Here is a 21,480-nt window from a genome sequence, read left to right as displayed (position 1 = left end):
AAGGTATTTAACATAATCAGACATTTGCACGTCTTTTTTGAGAAACATAAGAAACTATAGCCCTAAGGACTAAGACAGTAGAAAGGGAAGAGGAGAGGCAGAAGAGTGCGTTGTCTCACACTGATAGTGATAACAATACCTACATAAAATTAAAATCAACACTTTTGTTTCATTATTTTTTCTGGAACATACATTTCCTCCTGTTCAGGATCTGAACAGTACCTAACTCTAGCTTTTTCCAATAACTCTCAGAGTGATACACACTGGAAACTACTGAACTACAAAAGACTAGTGAATATCCAGTGGAAAAACGAAACACACCCTCTGCAGCAGTCTCATCAACCACAGATCTATTTCCCTCCACATAGGAATCTAGCCAAAGCTCTAAGTTGACACAAAAACATTCTGCAGCTTGAGCCCTGTCTGTAGAGACATTTACCACACTTATATCCATAATACCAAAAAATCCACCCCAAAACCAACAAACCAAATCCAGTAAGTTCCCTCTCATCTTCCTCATAAAAGAAAAAGGTACTTTTTATATAAGGTAAATTTTGAAATAAAGAACTGACAAGAACTAGAAACATTATTAGTATCATGGTGGGGTACCTCCCAAAAGCCTAGAAATATTAATTTTCTATACATACTCATCCAGTTTCAATAACTTTGCTGGGAGGAAGTTTTTAGGAACACTATTTCAGTTACACAGTTATTTCCAGGAAATGCCCACATGATGATGAATGACATGTCACACAGAAAAAACAAACAGATGAATCACCTCTTCAGGAAAACAGACTCTTACTGTGTTCACCTATCCAGGAATATTAAATATCTTTAAAAAACAAGTATACTTCTCATTTATAGACACACATACACATACATATTTTTTTAAAGTGAGAATACTGAAAAAACATTATGTAGTACTCTGCATTTGATATACTGTATTATTTTTGGACCTTGCAAATACACTTTTTTAATGACTTTGCTCTATAAGAAGGGACTTTCTAGCTCAGATTACTTGGACACTCTTACTGTTTACTCTTCCGTCTTTTTTTGTAAAGTCAGAAGAGATTTCCCCAAGAACTTCAAATAAATAAGATATCCAGCTGCACAAACACTATACGTTCTGTTAGATTACTTTGGCTTCCTAAGGAATATTTGACTTTCTCCGAATGTAAATGATTAAAGAGAATTCATCATATGAAACTGATTGGTGAACTGTTTAAAGTGGTGTGGCACCTCTTCAAAGATGATATCGAGAGAAATGAAAAGACCATGTTATGACAAAGCATCTCAGATATCCAAGGAGTTCTAGGGAAGCACGAAAGTAACTAAGTACTGCATCCCCCAATTAAGAAACAGTATTTAAATTATAGCTCCATAAAATAGGATCTACACTACGTTCTTTTTTTAAACAATTTAGTATTTCATCTATTCTAAATACAGCCAATAAAAGCTTGGGGTTTCCTGAACATCTGTCCATTTATAAATAGCAACTTCAGAAAAATGTAAGGAAAGATAAACCATGTTCCAGAATCGACAATATTTATATTGCTCTGTGAGTTACAAAATGGCATGGGCTAATAATACTCAATTATGCAATTTTATTATTTTTACCGTTTGCTATTTTAAATCTGGGCACAGGATTTTAACTTCTAGAAGTCAAAGAAGCAAAATTAAACTTTGTCCAAAAATCTTCAGTTTTGCCAAACTTTAGATATGTGAATCAGCAGCTCTATTTCCTGAAGAGCTACCCATAGGGCTTAGTAGCAGCAGTCATGTATGTGCATGCAGAAAACAAGGAAGAAATAACTACAAAGAAATAAAAGATGCACTATTGCCTAATTGCCACATCAAGTGACATAGAGAAGTGATATAGGAGTTTGAATTTCTCTTCTCCTCATTTAAAGAATAAAGAACAGATTTATGTCTTTAAAAAATCATAGCCAAAATCTTGTTTAGTTCTTGGACTCTACACTCAGGAAGAAATTTGATTTAAGAGATGAAAATTGAGAAAGTGAGAAGCACAATTACTTCTTACAGTCATTCATTCATACTCCTCCCTCAATGCCTCCATCATTAAGCTATCTTCTCACAGTTTCTAAAATTTGGTAGATGGTAACAGTTTCAAGAGGAACCTGGATTTGCCATCTTATATCTTAACCCACATAGAATTTGTTTTTCACATTTCATATCACTCATAGCACCATAATTTCCACAGCTGAAAATATCTGGTTCAATTTAATGCCTCTTATAGTTTGTGTTTGGCTGTACTTAACTTACTTGCTAGCTGAACAGCACAGTGGTTATGTCTGTCCAAGAAGTTAAATATCATTAATTACAAGAGATTTTAGAGACTACTTTTTTATAAAGTTGCTAGCTAAAAAGGCAAGTTTTACGATTGTAAATATTTGAGACTATCTTTCTAGAATGCTAGCAAACAGATCATTAGATCATTATAAATGAACTACAGTGCATTGACTCTGCTTTTGATTATAGTTATCTCATTCATAAAAATGTTATCTCTATTACTCTCTTGTTATTAAAGAAAATGAGTAATCCTGTGATTTATGTACTAGCTAGTAACCAAAGAGGTCTGGATCCTACTGTGTTATTTACAACAAACTAAGTGACCTTGCTCAGGCACACAAATGAGAAACTGTGGGGTCACAGGCAGGGTTGAGTCACTTCATCTGTAGTAACTGTAACTGGAAGGCTCTGAGGTTCAGTGAGGGCACCACAAGGACTCTGCAGAAAAGCAAAAGGCAATGGAGGAGGACTTTAGGGTTCATTTGTATTTGGTCTTCAGCAACACATGGTAATTTCAGCCAGAAATTTTCACTTCTAGCTAGGCTACAGTCTCCTAAGATTAAAGACTTATTCTATAAAAAGTACAGAATTATTTCACGAGAAGTCTTTTTGTTTACCAGTCCTTCTTAATATTATTAATTTAAGCCTGTGTGAAGACTATTTAAGACTATGTGGAGCAAGACCAGTAGCAAAGATAAGAATTATTACCTTAGTTTGGAAATACATGAAGCCAGCCTAGGTGGACACATAACCTAACACACTTGTTTAGATCATAACTGCCATTTTCCTAAGTTAATGGTCACATGTTTACATTAACACCAAATAAAATGCACAGAAAAAAAGACAATCTGTTTTAGTTTTTAAAAAGATCTTCAAGACATTTAAGTTCACTAGCCTGTTTAAACAGGAAATCACTAAATTTTAACTTAGATTGTTCCTAGCAAAAGTTAACTGTTGTTAGCTGAAGATAGAAAACAAATGTGAACGTGCACATTTACTTTTTGGGTTATAAAACTCAAATATTTAACACATTCAAAAAAGTTCCTCACTCTTTTTTTCCTTACATTCTCCTTCCCAATCTATTATACTTAACAAAGCTACATGACAAATGCTTTGCTGTTTTCTTAGCAACGCCTGTCAAAAAATATTTGATTTATGTAAAATACACAAGAAATTTTTGTGTGTATGTGGCCACAAAAACCAGAAGTGTCACAAACTTGTCCATAACCAGAGCTTTAACATTATATCCATACGGCAAAGTAGCATACACCCACTTTTGAGAGAGAAGAACGTATTTCTAATCAGTGAGAAGGAAGTGAAGCCATGAGTTTGTCATCTTTCCCCATGGAAAATTTATACCCTTTTTGCTTTCAATTATTACAGCAGATAATAATTTTTTGCAGCAAATCAGAAGATGTTTCAGTATGAGAAGGATCTCAAGAATATCACCAAGGATGAGACAAATTCCTAATAGCAAGTATAGCAAAGATATAAAATATCAAAGTTAAAGGGGAAAAAAAAAGGCTAAATATCCTGTTTGGTCATTTCTATCAGACAGCAACATCTTGCCTGTCACCCAAGCACCTCAACACTCATAATACAACAGAAATTTCCTTCCTTATGGTTTCTCAAATACATTCTGAGCAGATCAATGCTGCATAACACCTCAGAGACACCAAGGCACTTCAACTGCAGTTAAGTTCTGCAAGTGATGGTGAGTAAAACAGAAGGAATAGAACAAGGGAAAAACAGAAACTTGAAATATTTGGGTTTAGGACTGCAAAAGAACACAGGGGGAAAAAAAAAGTACAGCAAAGGAAAGTCTAGGACTTTCAGATGAGAAAGAAACTTTGGATGCATCATACCTGAGTGCAGAAACGAAAAGAATTTACTTTTAAATCTTCTTGTTAACCCTTATTTTTCAATAAGGAGATCTGCTTCTAGACAATGTAACAATCTGAATCAAGAAACAAAAGTGACTGAATGCAAGAATGACTTTCTGCAAGTTTCAGGAAAATATTTTCTGTTTTATGCTGTTAACTACTTATGAGGCCAATCTTTTTCAGATTTCAGGCAGAAGGCAATATGGAATGAGACAGGGCTGGATGTGAGGTTGTGGGCAATTCAGACCTACACAGACATTCAACAAGGGCTGTATATAGCTAAAAAATACAAAATATGCTATTAAATTTAAAATTCTAATTTATTCACATGCAATACAAGACATTATGGATTAAATGTTTCCTTGCCTTGCAGTTCACATTTTTGACAGGGCATTCTGAAATTCTGCAAGGATCATGGGGAAGAGGAAGAAATTCCTTACTCCCTACACAAAGCTATACATAAAAGAGCTGCTCCACAAACAGCTATGGGGGTGTGTTAGACACAGCAAATTCCATGGCCGTTGCTCCCCCTGAACACCACACTGAGACCCTGAGCTGTTCTGTTTAGCAGATACATAGGTTTTTAGAAACACTTTCCATTCCTGTGTTGTAGGTTATGAGGGACAGATTTAATTTGCCCTCATATTCCACGCTACATTTATTTTAGCAGGAAGCTAAAATATGTATCAGTTAAATGTAAGTTTGATAATAAACTAGCTTATATTACGTTTTACTACTACACAGGACACAGAAATTCTAAGTGAATAGAATTTTTGCATCATCTTTCCAAAGTTTTTAACAACTTCTTTGGGTACATTTCTTTACCATCCTATTGCAACCAATCAAAATGTTCTTCCACATACACTTTCTTTCTTTTTGCCCAATTCAGTCAATATTCTTCAAGGAAGTGTATGTTGTCAGAGTTTAACAAAATAACTGTCTTTAGACATTACTAGAGGTACAGTCCACAAATCTGTATGTTAAAAAAGATGCTGTTGCTCAGAATAATATTTCCACTTTAGGCATTAATGCAATTCTCCTGTTTTATGAATATGTGACTTACAGACTCTCTACAACAATTGCTAATATACAGTAGACACTTCATCCCTTTTCACTCTCCCTTCCTCTTTCACTTCCTGCCCAAAACTCAGTTTCAGAAAAGAAACTGTCATTTTGATGAAATCTGAACTATGAGGTTCTTTGCAAAAAGATCTGCCTTCTGCTTTTCAAGAAATCCCAATGCATTTTCAGGAATGATTCAGGGATGAAAAGCAAGTCAAATTCTATGTTGAAACATGCACATACCCACCTTGCTCGTGACTGCTCTTGGAGTTGAACATGAATAGCTGAGGGCAAAATTTGGCCTAAACTGTGAATTCAGTAATGCAAGCCAACATCAACTCAATACAGCCCACACAGATCTTTGGACAGTAAAAGATGTTGACTTGAGGAGGGAATACTATCCCCATCTCTAAGGGTTATTCCAGCTTCTTTAGCAAAGAACCAGGGAGAAAGAGAGGAGATGATGAGGCTGCAGGGCCTCTTTTGGGCTCCTATCAAAACAAACAGATGTGATCATTAGGTAGAAGCAAGTCACTCCTATAGATGCAGATTCATTTCTTGCCAGGATAGCATTTCTGAGTTGATGTTAGGTGCGAGTGCAAATCATCACATGAAATTTAAATTTAGACACTTCCAACATATGGCAAAAGTAAAACCAGTGAAGCAGTTGTAGGCACAGGGGTTTTTCCTGCCCATATGAGCACTGCAATACATGCCAACTGCCTAAAATACTCCTGGGATAATATCAGAATGACAAAAATTCACCATTTTATGTAAAACTAAAACATGCAGACTACTTTGGGGCCCTTAAAAATATTACTTACAATTTTCAGTAGCAAATACTTTAAATACAAAATCGTGTTCTGAAAACTGTTCTGAGCAGGAGGGAGAGATCAAAGAGCAGTTCAGGTATCAGTCTCTCAAGGGCAGAATGGTATAACTGACTGTTTAAAGGTGACAGGTTGAACTCTTCTAGTTTATTGCTTATCAACGAAACCAATGTTTTATTCCCAGCCACTAAAAGGGTAACACATCTGCAAAAACTCTAGCACAACGGCTGGCTTTGCACTGCAACAGGAAATGTAACCCAATAGTCTCAGAACTTCTACAAAACTTACCTATTTCTTAATGCAAAAGGATTTGAAAATGCAGTTCAGTGAAACATCTGTCAAGCTCTTGCTACTCTAATATATGATATTCTTTCTACTCTTGTTACCTGCCAACAAAAGTATTTGTTTCTATGTAAGACTATCAGAAGAGTGTGATAATGACACACTGCTTCTAATTTTATATGCCACTGCAGACTCACAAAATCACTTGGGGTTGACACTAGATAACATATTCAGTCTAAGCTCAAAACTTGTAGTAATTTTATGCAGTAATTTTAATCTTGTATGTAAATAGTAGCGAATCTGATGGGTTCTGAGTGACTATCACTAATTTAAAGCAAAAGAAACAATTTAGTCAAATTGTTCTTCAGCCAGTTTTCAAGTGGAGAGAGAAAAAGAGAGAAGAAAAACAGGACAAAAGAGTATGAAAGAGAGAAATAGAAAGAGGAGGGGAGAGTGAGGGATATGAAAGAAGATCAAGGAAGCAAAACCCTTAAGCCTTAGATCAAACCAGCTAAGCATTTGCATGGCCTACACTGTTAGTTGCAGAGCTTCTCTTCCAATCTGTTATTTATAGTGGCCACTTGATTCCATTTACATTTAATTATACTATAAGCGTCTTCAGTTTACTAACTATATACAGTGCTAAGTAAAAAGAGAGGCCCTTTGAATATTAGTAGAGCTACAGTTACTGCAATAATAAAATAGTAATTTATTTGCAACTATTGCTTGCTACAAAAAAAAAAGACGACTCATTCTCCATTTCTGTCCATCAAATCCTCATAGATTTTAGATCTTGAAAAGAAGTGGGTGAGGAAAAAAAGTAGTCTTTCAGTTTTCAGTGCTCTACTTAACAGAAGTTAAGTAGACTACTTCCTGTATACCTATAACCATCAGCAATTTAAGTATTGTTTTACGTTTCAGAACCTGACAAGACAACTGTCTATGATTCAGCAGAAGAGTTCACTGTAACCAGCACAAAAATACTACAAAAGGTTTGGAAAATTGTGAAGTTGCTTTTCTTCTTGCAGTACGGTGCAACAAATTACAGAACAACTAAAATTAGGTTGAAAACAGAAAGACACTTGAAAGACAGACAAACCTTAAGTAATGCTTGCAATAGCATGCATTTCTAAAGAAAATGCTATATCCCCATCAACCAACGCTCTACTCAACACTCAAGAACCGAACAACTACATAACAAAACCAAAATTCAGATACACAATGGATATTTCTTCATTGTTGGAAACAAAACAAAATAATTACTGAACTGTTTTGATTTCAAGTAAACTTTAAATAGATGAATTTATAAGTACCACAGAAAATGCTGACAATTAAGTCAAAGGCATAAAGACTAATTTTTCAGTAGCAAGTTGCAACCAGGACAGAACACAAGAACTGTTCTGGAAAAACTAGTAGGGAAACAAATGGATTTTATATTTTTCTCCTCCATCTAGTTTCAAAATTTCCAAACAAGTTGGAACTCTGATTGTATTCTGAGCTATTCACAGCTCTCAGAACATTTAGTAAGTCTACCTTTGTGAAACATAAATTAATGATATAATATAACAGCTTTTACTACAAAAACATGAAAAGGCCCCCAGTTAGAATCAGGTATGTGGGCCTGCAGTCTGTGTGTCTCTGTGTTTATGCATCTATGTAGACTCCATAAGCCTCTACATCTCAAGACATAGCAAAGAGCTTCAAACTGGTTCCAGAAGGATCAGGCTCTACACATATCACTAATGCTGCAGCAGCTAAAGCTACTACTTTAGAGATCAAAACTTGTACAGGTACATTTGCATCACACCTTGCCTAATCTGATACTTTACCTTTCTCCACACAACCTTGACACGGATCTCTCAGCTCCAGTTATGGACCCAGCTTAGTTGCAAGTACTTTAAATGCTGCTGCATCATGCTGCATTGTGCAATGCAGACATCCTTGAAACATACAGTTCACAACCTTGGGACTGCAGCTTTAAGATACACACCCAATATTCTGACCTAAACACTCATTCAAACTCTGGTCTGCCTCAGATAGAGGAAGCTCACAAAATGATCCTCAACAAAGGTTATTTAAGGTTAGTAACAGTACAGTCTCTAAAAATGGAGAAGTTGCAAGTCATTTGTCCCCTACAAATGTTAAAATGGAAAAATTGTAACTCTGATGATATTGAGAATTTCAGCTCAGCTTCTTTGTGTACCCAGGAAGGGGCACTTTTCTAGTTTTACTGGCAATCGAAACATTGGTAAGGTTCAGGGGAACATAACAATTCATATCAGTATATGAGTTATAAAACAGATGTTTATCCTCAACCTATACTCTCTTATCACTATATTCAAATAACCTTAGTGACATATGTACAAATACAAAAGACTTAGTGAAGTGTGCTATTATTCAGTGCTGATCTTTTGTACTCTATTTTGTATTGTCTTTTATGTATCACCCCTAAATAGATACTATAAGAAAATCTATCAATTCTTCTAAAATGAACTCCAGTATTTCATTTTGTTCCTTAGAGAATGACATTATCTGAGCAAAAAACAAACAAGGTTACTTTGTAAAAATATGTCAGAGAAAATAAAACTAACAATTCATAAAGTTCCACAGACTTTTCACTGGACATTGATAACATTCATTTATCCATTCTCAGGAGAACTTCAAGAATTTATTTTACAAACTCTCCCTTAACACAGCAAAGACATGGTTTTAAATGTCCTGGTCAAAAAATACGCTTTTGAAAGATATTCTTACCAGTCCCAAAGTACCAGAATGCCCACTTACCAACCTCATGGGTAGAAACAGATTTTGTCTACATACAGGTTGCAAGCTACTGGCAGAGGTTAGAGCTGTGAAGACTCCCCTGACTGACATGTCAGTGCACCACACTGTGTTTGTACTTTTGCTTCATGGGCCTTACTGAAGATACAGCATTGCTCAAGATGCTGGGGTTTTTTTGGATATGTTCTAAACACGGTGTGTTTTCCACTTAAATTAATTCAGTACAAATTAAGATTAATTTCATCATCTCAATGACAATGAAATGCATGAGCAAACTTTTCTAGGCAGGTATACAGACAAGTTGCACCAGTGATTTGCTCAGCTGCCGTAGATTATGCGGTAGATCAAGCTACTTAAAGAAGGATTCCTCTGCCTCAACAACAACTCTGCTCTTTATCAAATAAAACCAAATAATTTTGTCTGTATCACCAGCTCAAGGAGACAGTAAGTTACACCACACCACAACCACTCTTGTCAGTTGTCAAGTCTTCTGTAAAAGGAGCCCAGTTTGGGCTTGAACAAATTGCCACGGCTAACTGTAAACATTCAAGGAATGAGAAACAGTCAATAAGGCTAAAAGGAAGCCAGTTCTCAGTAAAGTAAAAGTCATCTTCTGACTAAAAACTAACTTTGGACTCCTTATAAATAACCTGGGTCAGAGGACCAAGGCACTGATCCCTCCAAATGCTGGAGATGCTGCAAATACTTATATAATGAAGCCACATAATGCTGGCTATGGGAACACTGCATAGGCTTTCATTACATCATGATGCCAGTCCAAAGTCCAATGGAGACAAAGGGAAAACACATATTGCCTTCAGTGCTTTGTAAGAACCAAGAAAATTGTTGGGTCGTTTTTGGTTTTTTAAATATGAATGAAGGTGCTTTTACCACTGAAAGCACTTTCCCTCAGCCATTAATAATGTCTGTAGTATCTTTTCTAACTGGGGCATCTGTTTACATAAAAAATGCAGTCAAGCATATTCCACTTAAAAAATAAGGCAATTTTTTTGATGTTTTACGTATACTGAGCACAGAAATAACTCTGAACCATTCCACATCTAGGATGCACAAGTATCTTAATCACAATGAAAATCATATATTCAAACAAGGAAGTCATGCACTCTATATAACAAGACACCTTTACTGAAGATTGATGAATTTAATCAAAAATGGTTGAAGAATCCTCTTTTAGAGTTTTATCTTGGCACAATGTTTGTCATTAAAATGAGAGTCATAGTTATAAAAGGCAATGGTCAAAGCAGATTCATACATCTGGATTTTTATAACTTTACTCCAATGATTTGAAAAATGGAGATGTGTAAAATCCTGTAAGGCATTCACTTACCATGGATTTGGTAAAAGGTCGAGCCAAGGTAAACAGCAGGGTATACACCCACCAGTTACGATGAATGGAGGAGTAAATCATATTTCCAGGATGGACTGAATTAGATGTCACCCCGTGGGGAGAAAGGCGTCGGTTCAGCTCATTGGAGAACAGTATATTGCAAAGCTTGGAACGATTGTAGGCCAACATAGCCCAATACTCCTTCTTAGATGGAGAAAGCAGACTGAAATCAAGTTTTCCAGTGGAGTCTTTAATTTCTGTAAATCTAAAAAAAAGTAAATATGCCTTAGATACCCCAGAGCTCATTTTGCTTGTTAAGAACAACATATAATGTAGACAACAGAGTAGAATTTGGCCAGAACCAACATCTTATTTAGCAGCTGAAAGTATATACTGGACATTGCCAGCGACACAAGGAATATTCCCATATAATATGGCAGTAAAATTATTGAATAACTAACAAAAGCAAATGATAAATAAAACCAAATGCAAAGGCATTGTATGTAACTTACAAATCACTTTATTTTAAATGTCAAAGAAAGACTTTAAGATCCACGAAAGCACAATCAGCTTGGAGGAAATAATCTTGGATAAAATAACTGCAATATAGAAGCAAAGAAAACCAGCAGTCTTTCATTCCTCCCCTTCTTCACTTCCCCTGATTATTTCATCTAGTGTTCACATACTGCACACTTTCATTTAAGTGTTCAAGTAACTACGGATGTGTCTCACTGCCTCTTAGACTCTTCTTTAGATTAAAAATTGATGAATATAAAGAGGTTATAACCTTGGTAACTTGCCATCAATAGTCTTATATGTTTAAAAGATAAATGTAAACAAAGCCAAAATGAGTTCTGGCAGAGTATAATGTTTTTAAGTATACCCATGGCATGGCTGAACACAAATCAAAGTAACTAGTTGATGTTTTTTAATTGGGTCTGACAGAGTCATTAAACACCAGCTGTTTGTTTCTTTCCTTTTTTTTTTTTTAATAACAAAGTAGTGACTGTTCTAAAGACATTTAGATGAAGAAAAGGAAGTTTCCATATAGCATTTTTCTTAGAATTTTATTTACCAAATTACTGGTATATCTTAATATTAAAAAATAAAACTACATTTAGTTACAAATCCATGTTTCATTCAGAACAGCTACTAAAAATAAAAAGGATTTAGCAAGCTCTTTTTAATACTCAGTTTTCAGAATCAGCTGGGGAGAACAGGGATAAACATAATTATAGCACACACTAGAAAAATGTTTTAAAATATCTTTACTAATTTTGCATCTCATGCCCAGAAATGAAGAGATCAGCTGGAATCTCTACATTCATTCTGTGAGCAGGACTGTAATACACTCAGAGAAAAGCAACTACAGTATTTGAGCTCAAGAGGAATCCAGGATGTTCTGTATCTCATAGAATTAGCCCTTCAATTTCAACAACAAATTTTCTCTTTCATGATTTTTTGTTAGATAACATACATTTCTGAAATTAACAGGGCTATTCTGGGAGGAATTTCCTATATTCATTCTCAAGTAATCATTTATGACACCAAAAATAATCTACAAATAAAATACTTTGTGTATACTGTACAACGGAAACACGGTGGCATATTTTGAGTTCAGTGCTAAAAGCATTCTTCTGTGAGGCAATCTCACTTATGTCGGCAATCTCATTGAATTCAGTAGAATAAGGGCTGTACAATCAAATTAACAACACAGAAATAAAGATAGAAGGAACGTCAACCTACTTATTATTCTAATTTTAATATGATGTGCTTAAATTACCCAAAAGCTTAATTTAAAGGGAATGCGTTTGTGCTGAAGCTAGAGAAGTAACTAGAAATGAATGACGAAAACAGAGAGGCAAATAAATCTTTTGCCTTGGAGCAGTCTTGTATAATATTTTCTGCAAACATGGGACTTTATTTTTCCCCTAACAGGGGGTCTTGACTCCAGTGAAAAGAGCCAGTCAAGGTTTATGGAAGTAATTAGATACCAACACTTCTGTTTTACAACATAGTTAAAGCCTTAGAGTTCTCAAGTAGGTCAGAAAGTACTACTACCCAGTAATACCTAACGTCTAAATTAACTCCTTACATCAACTTCTTGCCATTTAACAGATTGGGTGGAAAAAGTATAGTTATTTACAATGGTCAGTGTAAGTGTTAAGATCTGGAATAATACATGAATTGGACACCCATCAGAAAAAGTTGCATTTATTATTTTGTTCAAACATTGACTGTTATTTATCTTTTGATGAGCTTCTATAGACCTCGGCTGATCTTTCTGAGTTAGTAATGAGTACTTTGAAAAAATGTTTTCAAAACACAGATAAAGATGTCTAGAGATGTGAGTCCTAGTTAGACATAGCACTTAATACAGTGAAAAACAAAGATGCCATTTAAAATACTATCAGAGATACAAACTTACAAAGGGGAACAAGCAGCTGACAATTCAACATAATCTCCCATTAAATAACAGCTCATTTATACGTATCCCGTTGTGCCCTCCACATCTGGCAAGTGATTGGAGTTGGCAGATTTATTTCCAGAGCTATCTTGCCTGCTCCACAGTAGCCTCTCTCGCTCCTAACAGGACTTTGCTACTTGCTTTCACTAACCTGGTGTGATTTGCAAAGATAAGGATGTCCAGATTTTGTTACCACCTAATTACTAGACATTTCATGTCTTTTAACACCAGGGAGGATTATTACTGGCATTTTCTATTGCTTCCTTTCATTTCAGCCATCATAAATTTTAAATGGTAAAAGTAAATCTATCTGCAGTGTGTCATTTATACCATAAGCCCCTGTGTTTGGAAGTGATAAAGGTTTCAGCCCGACCCTTGGCTGGTCTCTCTCTAGCAGGTCCCCGGGGTTACATTTTATGGAAACATGATTAAAAAAAATAAGCTTCATTCTAGGTCACTAAAACACTTCAGAAATATGAAGGGGAGGGGGAAAAAAAGGGAGGGGGAAAAAAGGCACTCTCATATTCTTCCATTTGGCTTGCTAGAGTTGCTACATGTGACCAAAAGTGAAATAGAAATCAACGGTATTAGTCCCTGAACTAAATCAGAAGGCAGTGAGAGAACTGGGGCATGCCTTTCACACAAGGAACTTTATTTATATCAAATCCATCTTTTCAGTCATTAATACAAACACGAGCATGTCTGAAATAAGGCAAACCTCATCAACATCCTTTTTGCCAACTGTACTTCTCCTGGCAGTAGAAAAGATGAGCATCTAACATTTTAATTACAAAAAAAGAAATCACCAAAAGAGGCATGGCTAGATTTCTAATATGTATTAACAACACTATTTCCCATTTTACAATTATACAGCTAATGTCTGCATTGAATTCCCTAATTTCTCATTATAAAACAATTGGATTTCATCTAGCAGTTTTTAATTGCATTGTTTCTCCTGCTAAAATAACTGCATATTCTTCATGGTAAGATGTTGAAGTTGTTGAATGACAAATCAATATAGGTCATGCCATTCAGATTTAATCAATTATTATTCCATCTCCTCGCAAAATCAATGAGTGGTCTGAAACGCAGAGAAAATCTGCATTCATACGAAGAACGATCAAAAAATACCTACATACTGTTATAAGACTAGAACACACTTTATCCAGCAACAAAGACAAATCCAGTAACATCCACAGGCATTAGCAATGCTTCTATTTTTAAAAAGATTATTCAAATGCAAGTGCTTTAGAGCAAGGCCTTTCCTTTACAAAAAACTTTTGTGGTTCTGCCATAACTGTCTCATGCTCTCAGGATTAAAGATTTCAGTGAAATCAAAAGTAATGTTCACCAACCTGTGTGACTCAGAGGACACCATCACAACCCTAGCAGGAGACGACTGGCGTAAAACGTCTTCCAGAAGCTGGACAAGATAGAAATGTCCCAAGTGGTTCACCTGGAAGGTGGACTCCAGACCATTCTCTGTCAAGCACCAGGGAGCACCAAACACGGCAGCATTGCAGATCAGGATGTGAAGAGGCCTGGGTAATCAGAAGTATCAAATAAAATCAAATCAGGAAAACAAATCTCAATGTGATACATGTAATTAGACTCTTGTGTGACTGGGACTCAGGAGTGCCTTGGTGTGTATGTGAAGCCTGTGGCTGCAGGGTGGTTTCTGTGAGCAGGAGCTGCCCTGTGCCAGACACTTCCAGCCAGCTCTGCAGCAGCCACACCATAGGGCACAGCTGAGTCTTCAGCGAGGCAGGTACCACCTCTGGGAAAGGTATTTAAGAGCAGAAGAAGGTGGTGTTTTCATTTTCCACTTTTTTAAAAAATAGCAAGAAAAATGGTAACATTTCACATCTCAAGAACCACCAGGGCCACAGCAAACCCATATGTCCTGCACATTCACAACAGCTATCAGCAGATGGATGGCTCACACGGATAGGCAGGTCACTAGAAATACCTCAACACTACCACTTTGTTCTTAATCAGGAAACAGACACCTGAAACATTCAGAAAGAAATTTTCTAAGAGATGGAGCAACTCCTATCACTTTCTAATGCGGGGTACACATCTGTTCATGACATCTGCACAGTTGGTGGGGGAAAAGTGGTTAAAAAATAAAGACACAATTCAACAAGTTATACGTCCATGTGTTTTATACTTCTGCAGCTTGTGAAATAGGCTGTTAAAAAAATATATAAGTTGATAAATAGAGTTGAAAAATAAGATTTAAAAAAAACAACTTCCAGAAGCTGTGATATTTGGTGGAAAAGCTGCACACAATACATATGACATCACTGAGACAGAATCCTGAACTCAGCTAAGCCAGTTTAAACAGAAATGCCATGGTGAAGGAACCTGAAGCATTTCTAATTTGCTTTGCAAAGGGTAAGATTCTACCAAACTAAGCTAGAGAAGAACCTAGACTGCCACATACCTCTCATTAAAAACTCAGGTCCAGAGAACTTCATATTCCTTGACATCTCCCACTGTAATCTCAGGTGTGTACCTTGCAGCCTTCCTAACCTCCACAGCAAGATCAAGGACAAACACTTTCTGTTCTTTTTTTTTTTTTAAATCCTTATAAAACACAGCAAAGATTGGCTCTCAGACTTCAGATGGAACTACATTTGCTAGATTGTATCATCTCTAAGGAAACCTTGTCACCAACAGTGGATTCTTATCCTTGAAGCAGACGCAGCAGACGTCAGTAAGATGAAATTTGCAGACTTCAGAGTCATCTGAAGCCACTCATCTGTCATCTCTGGCCCTGATATAATTAAATAGGAAAGGTCACACTAAATAATGATGTCCAAAAAAATACCTTTCATTCCTACCCTAGGTAAGCTAATACCTGTGATGTCTTAATATCACAATATTAAGATGTCACATTTATTTAGACTGTTCCAGACTATTACATCTTTATTTCAATTGGTCAAAGCCCATGGTACAAAATCAACCACTCAACATAAACTCTGTTTCTGAAGGTAATATATGAAGCACAACAAGGAAAAAAGGCTGCTTGCCCTCTGTTCTTTTCCAGTACTTCCTCATAGCCCTACACACAAAAGATGACAGGAGATCCAGATTCAGATCACTTTCCTACATGGTTGTAGAACAAGTACGCTGCAACTCTGAGCATCTGAAGAAGGAATTCAGAAAAAGAATGTGACATGAATGAGACATGAAGCCTCAAGTTATCAAACAAACCTAAGCAATGAGATTCCTTCAGGTATGTGTGAATACGCAAGATTTTGATAGCCCAGCTTTCAAAAGAAAAAATTCTGGGGGAAGGAGAATACAGAAAGGGCTGTATGTGCTTTGACACAAATAGTAGGCTGTATTTCCTTATTAAAATAAATTTCAAGCCCACTGAGAAGTTAGCAATGCAGTCTGCTTTAATAAGAAATTAATCTAATACCTGTAACCTGTACCAACTTGAAAAATTTTAACAGTTTCAGCAGCAGTATGAAACACCTGTGGGCATTTTGGGGAAGATCATTTTCTGAAGCGCTGAATTTCTGTTTTGTCTTTTAGTCAGTGACACTTATACCTCTAATATCTTCATGTACACACTACACCCTGAGTATCAACACTGAAAATAAAGATGAAGTGGGATGATCCTTTAAAACACAAGGTCGTCTGTTTTGGCTGAAACTAACTTGTAAAAAGGGCAGTTCTTTTTTCCAGCTTTGCAACAGAGCACAAGCAGGCTTTTTACTAAGAGATGCAGGATTGTGTTTTCTAAAAGCTATCCAACCTTTTGAGACATATTTTATCAAAATGTTTTAAAACCAAGTTCATTTTGCCTGTTTGAGATGCATCTGCCAAAAGGCAAACAAAGCCTCATGAAGCTTAAGAGTGCATGTGTGGAAACTTTGGATGACTCATCATCCCTTCTGAACTTATGAAAAACTCTTGAAAATCTGCTGGGAAAAAGGAACAAGTTTCTTCCTCATAGATGCAATTTTTAGTATAAGAGCCTCACGTATGAGAATTGAGGCACATGAGTACAGCAGCAATACAAAAAAATACCATCACCACTCCCCACAAAAGCAAATATGGCACTTTTTAAAAGATAATTCTATTTCATAATTGTCATGTGTACTATGGAGTAACAGACTACAATAAGACATGAAGGACTCGTATATGAACCAAAAGTATATTCCAGCTCTCTTTAATGTAGTGTCCTTCATTAATACTAATTACACAATAATTACCAGAGGTAAAATACACACTCTTTACCAAAATCTGTCAGCTCAGTTAATGAAAAAGATGACTGTAGAATTATAAAACTATAAAATGTAGTCACTTGTAAATTGTCAGGGCATTTAATTGGGTTTTATAAAAGAAATTAAACTATGTTTCTCTCTTTTTAATGAGATTTTTATTTTTCTAACAATATTTTGTTCCATTATTTTTCAAGTAAAAGTGATTAAATTCAAAGAGACTAAAGTTAAAAGTATTTACAATATTCTATTAGAAAAATCTGTGATGAGAAATAAAAATAAATACAGAGACATTTTACACTAATACCATACTGAAAAGGTAATGTCAGATTCCCCTTTAGAATTCCTTCATTTTTAATTGCATTAGTGGTTTTAAATGGTTAAAATCTGATTTCTCTAGAAAACACCACAGAAAAGAAACCTAAAGGGTTATATCAATATATACTGCTGTTGTGCTTCACTTAGCTCAGAAAGAACCACCTCTCAGATTTGGATCCATGTCCATTAAGCTATCGGTGTCTCTTGTCAGACTGCTAACAAAGGTCCAATTACTGGAAATTGTCTGTTAAGTTTTTGTGACCTGGACATTTACACATCAGGAAATGAATGAGATTACCTGTGTTACAGTCACCATATAGTTATGAATTTCAGCCACAGATGACAGATTCTAATCTCAGTGGTGCAGAGCTATATATCACTGAACATATGCAGGTAGAAAATTTTTAAGATACATGACAATTCACACCACACATCTGGCATTAGAGCTTTGCTTTATGACAGGAGTATTTTTAAGTGATAGCAGAACTATGACCTTGGTTTCACAAGTTCATTAAAAACATTGCTGCGATCTACATTAAGCTTCCTCCTGAGCCCAAGGAAAAAAAAGCCCCTTCAGTTTGAAATAGTTTGTAATTCTACATCAAAGGCACAGCTAAGGCCAACAAAAAATGTCAGCAGCAAAGGAAATTTTCTGTAGTGTTTACTCCTGGTATCAACATTACCAAGATGCTCCCTCTGACCATGACGCCTATTTGGTATTTCTGGAAACACTGTATAGTGAAAACCTTGAAAGTGTTTTGAAAATTTACCCCTATGTCTCCTTAAAATGTCTTCAGTCAGTGACTTAATCACTCCAAGTGAGCTAACGTAATCTACTATTACAATTTAAGCATGCACTGGGACTTCAACGTGAGCTGCTCCAACACTGCATGCAGTCAGTGTTCCTTGTCCTTCACAGCACGACTGAGACTCAAGAATACACAGCTTTAGCTGCAAGCTATACAGCAGTTCCAGAAAACTCTCACCATGCTGGTAAAGGTAGCTACCATTTAGTGAAAATTAAAAAGCATGCAGAATTAACAAGGAGATTCTTAATTGTAAATATCTCATCTGAAAAACCATGTAGTGTCTTCTGCACTTCACAAGTCTGTGATACATCACGAATCCTTGCACTGAGCAAGCCATTCAGATCTTATATGCTGTGTTCAAGTCACCATTAGAAGTGACAAAGCAATCGAACCACTCTGCACTATTTGAACATACACTAAGTGAATACAGTCGAAAGATACAGAAATTAAGTTGTTGCTATAAATCAGCTAGTTATTAAACGTAATAATAAATTTGTTAGCACCTGATCTAAAACTCTGATCTGTCAGCAGCCTCCCAAGCTGGCTGTGTGCAGCAGCAGATATTTCCAAGGGAATTAATTACTGATGATTTGCAAAGGTAAGAATAATATTTTTCAACAAATGTAGCCTGTGCACTAGGAGGTTAAACAAACACCACCAAAATGTCAACAGAGTTCTTGGCTTTGGTGTTCTCCCGTTTCAAACGTAATGAAATAGTTAACCAGAAATTATGCAAAGGGAATACTTTCAAATCTTCCCATGAAGCAGAATGTCACACCATCTGGGGCACTTCTCAAGTGATTTGAAAAGTTCACACTGTTTGGAATTACACAGAAATTCAACAGAAAAGGCCTCGCCATATCCCCAAAGTCCCATAAGCAACTGTAGACCTATGTCACGGCCAGTAAAGCAGGCAGAGTTGTGACTTCTCTTCCACAAACAAAGTCACAGCCCGCCAAACTTTTCCATCCCATAGCTCTGAACACGCATCTTGTTTTCTCTGAAAGTTAGAAAGCAGCATTTCCTTCTGTCAGGGAATGTCTATATTCTGAACTGATACGCAGGCTAGGCGTATGGCTCACCAGGTAAAGGGTGAGTTAACCAGCCCCAGCAATCCCTCTCAGTTTTACAAGCAGTATTGATGGGAAATTGAGCAACAAGAAAATCACTGCGTCAGACAGCAGCAGGGAAACTTTGAAACACGTATAACCTAACACCAGTCCAACAATATTTACCTGTTTGATGAAAATAAATATTTTAAAAAGCACTGCTTAACTCAATTAATTTTGGAAACGAATGCTTAATGTTTTCCTAAAAATACTGACTGAAAAGTCAACAAGAACATCCTCTATTGCCACCTGTCAGCTGACAGAACTGTGGATTTTTCTCAGATGGGCTGCATTTTAAGGCAAGCCACTAACACAGGACTTAGAGCTCTGATGCATGATCTGCTAGAAACAAGGAAAATTCTCTGAAATTCACCCTATTGGCTTTCTTTGCAGGATTTGACACTGTTGGGTCAGCAAATACTTCTGCCCCATATCCAAGAGATTAATGAGAGTGGAATGAAAGTGTTCTACTTCTTCCTTCGCACCAAATACACAGGAATTATTTTGAGCAGATGCCCCTATGTCTTCATAATGTATCACCTGCATATTGCAGGTGATACCTCTATACAATCTTCATCATACAATTTCATAACATTTTGGAGAATGACCAGAAGTCTTAACAGATTAAGTACTAAAAAGAAAACTTAAAGTAGTCCTGGATTTACTCTATCAGCTTTTCTAGGGGTTGGAGGGGTGAGGAATAACTACAAAAAAAACCTATATCATCTTACACTTCCAGAAATTAATGATATCTTCCTTTGAAGAAAAATTCTGTCATTTTAGCTCTAGGGGAACAGAAGAGTTTGAGAGTCCTACTTTTCCATTGCATGGGGTACAAAAGCCATGTCAACAAGTGTGAAAATTTTCAAATTGAACATCTGAAGAGAAATTCAGATCCAGTATTAAACAAAGAAACATTTTTTAACATTTAACTTTAACACTTTAAACATTTTTAATGCTGACCTCAAAACTTCCACTACTCAAAGCACCTTCCCTCAAAAATGATCCAAGTTCCCTTCACTCTTGTATGAGTTTCACAAAAACTACACACAAAATAAGAAAAGCAAGGATGAGGTTTAATTTGTTGACAATCTGTCTCCCACACTTGGCTAAGTTATACATGGTAAGTATGGTATATGATACTAGAAATCTGAGAAATTAGGAACTTTTTAATCTACATTTTCTTATTTGGTGTCATTACATCAGTAAACCACTTTCTTTTGATAATAAATTATTGCTTAAAAATGAAAGTCAAGAGTAGTATTTGGACTTGCTTTTTAAATTAGAACGAGAAGGCAGGAGGGAGAAGGAGGAAGAATTATATTTTACAAGCTTGTGGTGTATTTCTTTCTTCCATTAAGTTCATATCAGAGAGACTCTCTCACCTTTCAGGAGCCCATTATCCACAGCTCTGAATTCCCTTCTGCATAGCTATAATCTAATCCTAAAGTTCCTCTGACTGACAGCACGCATTATACTCAGGGTATTGATATTAACAACACATGTCAGCACTGCTCTTCCCTCACCTTAATGCCTCCTCAGGATCACATTTCAAACCAAAATCCACCCCTGAAACCACTTTTTCCTTCGTCAAAGTGTTGCATCTTTGCTAGCTCTGTATCCTTGGGGACTGAAAATACCTCCATATGTACTAATTTTGAACGTCTTAGGGCCAGGCTGAGGTAGGAGACAGGATAAGGCTCTGCAACTTAATTTCTGTATCCATTCAACCTTTCAGCATCCCTTCTGCATCCTCCTCCGTTTCCCAAGTCATGGCACAGTAGGAGGAGCACTCTGTTTCATTTGTTGCCATGCCTTGCAAAGATACTTTGTTTTGGTTTATGTCTCCCTGATGTTTGAGAGACAAATACCCAAAATCTGTCCATTTTTATTCAGCAGTTCACCTAAGGACATTTGCTGCCTCAAAGTGGATACACATCTTTGTCAAAATCCCAAGAGCAAATCATTATTTACATGTAATATATAAGCAGTTACGAAAAGTGTAAGCCAGCTGTAAAAGAATAGTCTTTATTGCAATAACCA

At 36.2% G+C, this 21,480-nt stretch overlaps 1 protein-coding gene across 1 annotated transcript in view; it reads right to left on the bottom strand.

Annotated features, from left to right (window-relative positions):
- The window catches only part of WWOX (WW domain containing oxidoreductase), a 491,880-nt gene that overhangs the window by 364,580 nt on the left and 105,820 nt on the right, over positions 1 to 21,480 (bottom strand). Inside the window, exons 7-8 of the mRNA XM_062007183.1 lie at positions 14,319 to 14,504; positions 10,497 to 10,761 (exon numbers count right to left, since the gene is read on the bottom strand). Coding sequence (XP_061863167.1) covers positions 10,497 to 10,761; positions 14,319 to 14,504 — 451 coding nt within the window. The remainder of the gene's footprint in view (positions 1 to 10,496; positions 10,762 to 14,318; positions 14,505 to 21,480) is intronic.

This window comes from Colius striatus, chromosome 14 (assembly GCF_028858725.1).
Source record: "Colius striatus isolate bColStr4 chromosome 14, bColStr4.1.hap1, whole genome shotgun sequence".
In the NCBI taxonomy this organism is placed as follows: domain Eukaryota; kingdom Metazoa; phylum Chordata; class Aves; order Coliiformes; family Coliidae; genus Colius; species Colius striatus.
Note: the sequence above shows the minus strand (reverse complement) of the source record. Positions and strands in the feature narration are given on the sequence as shown.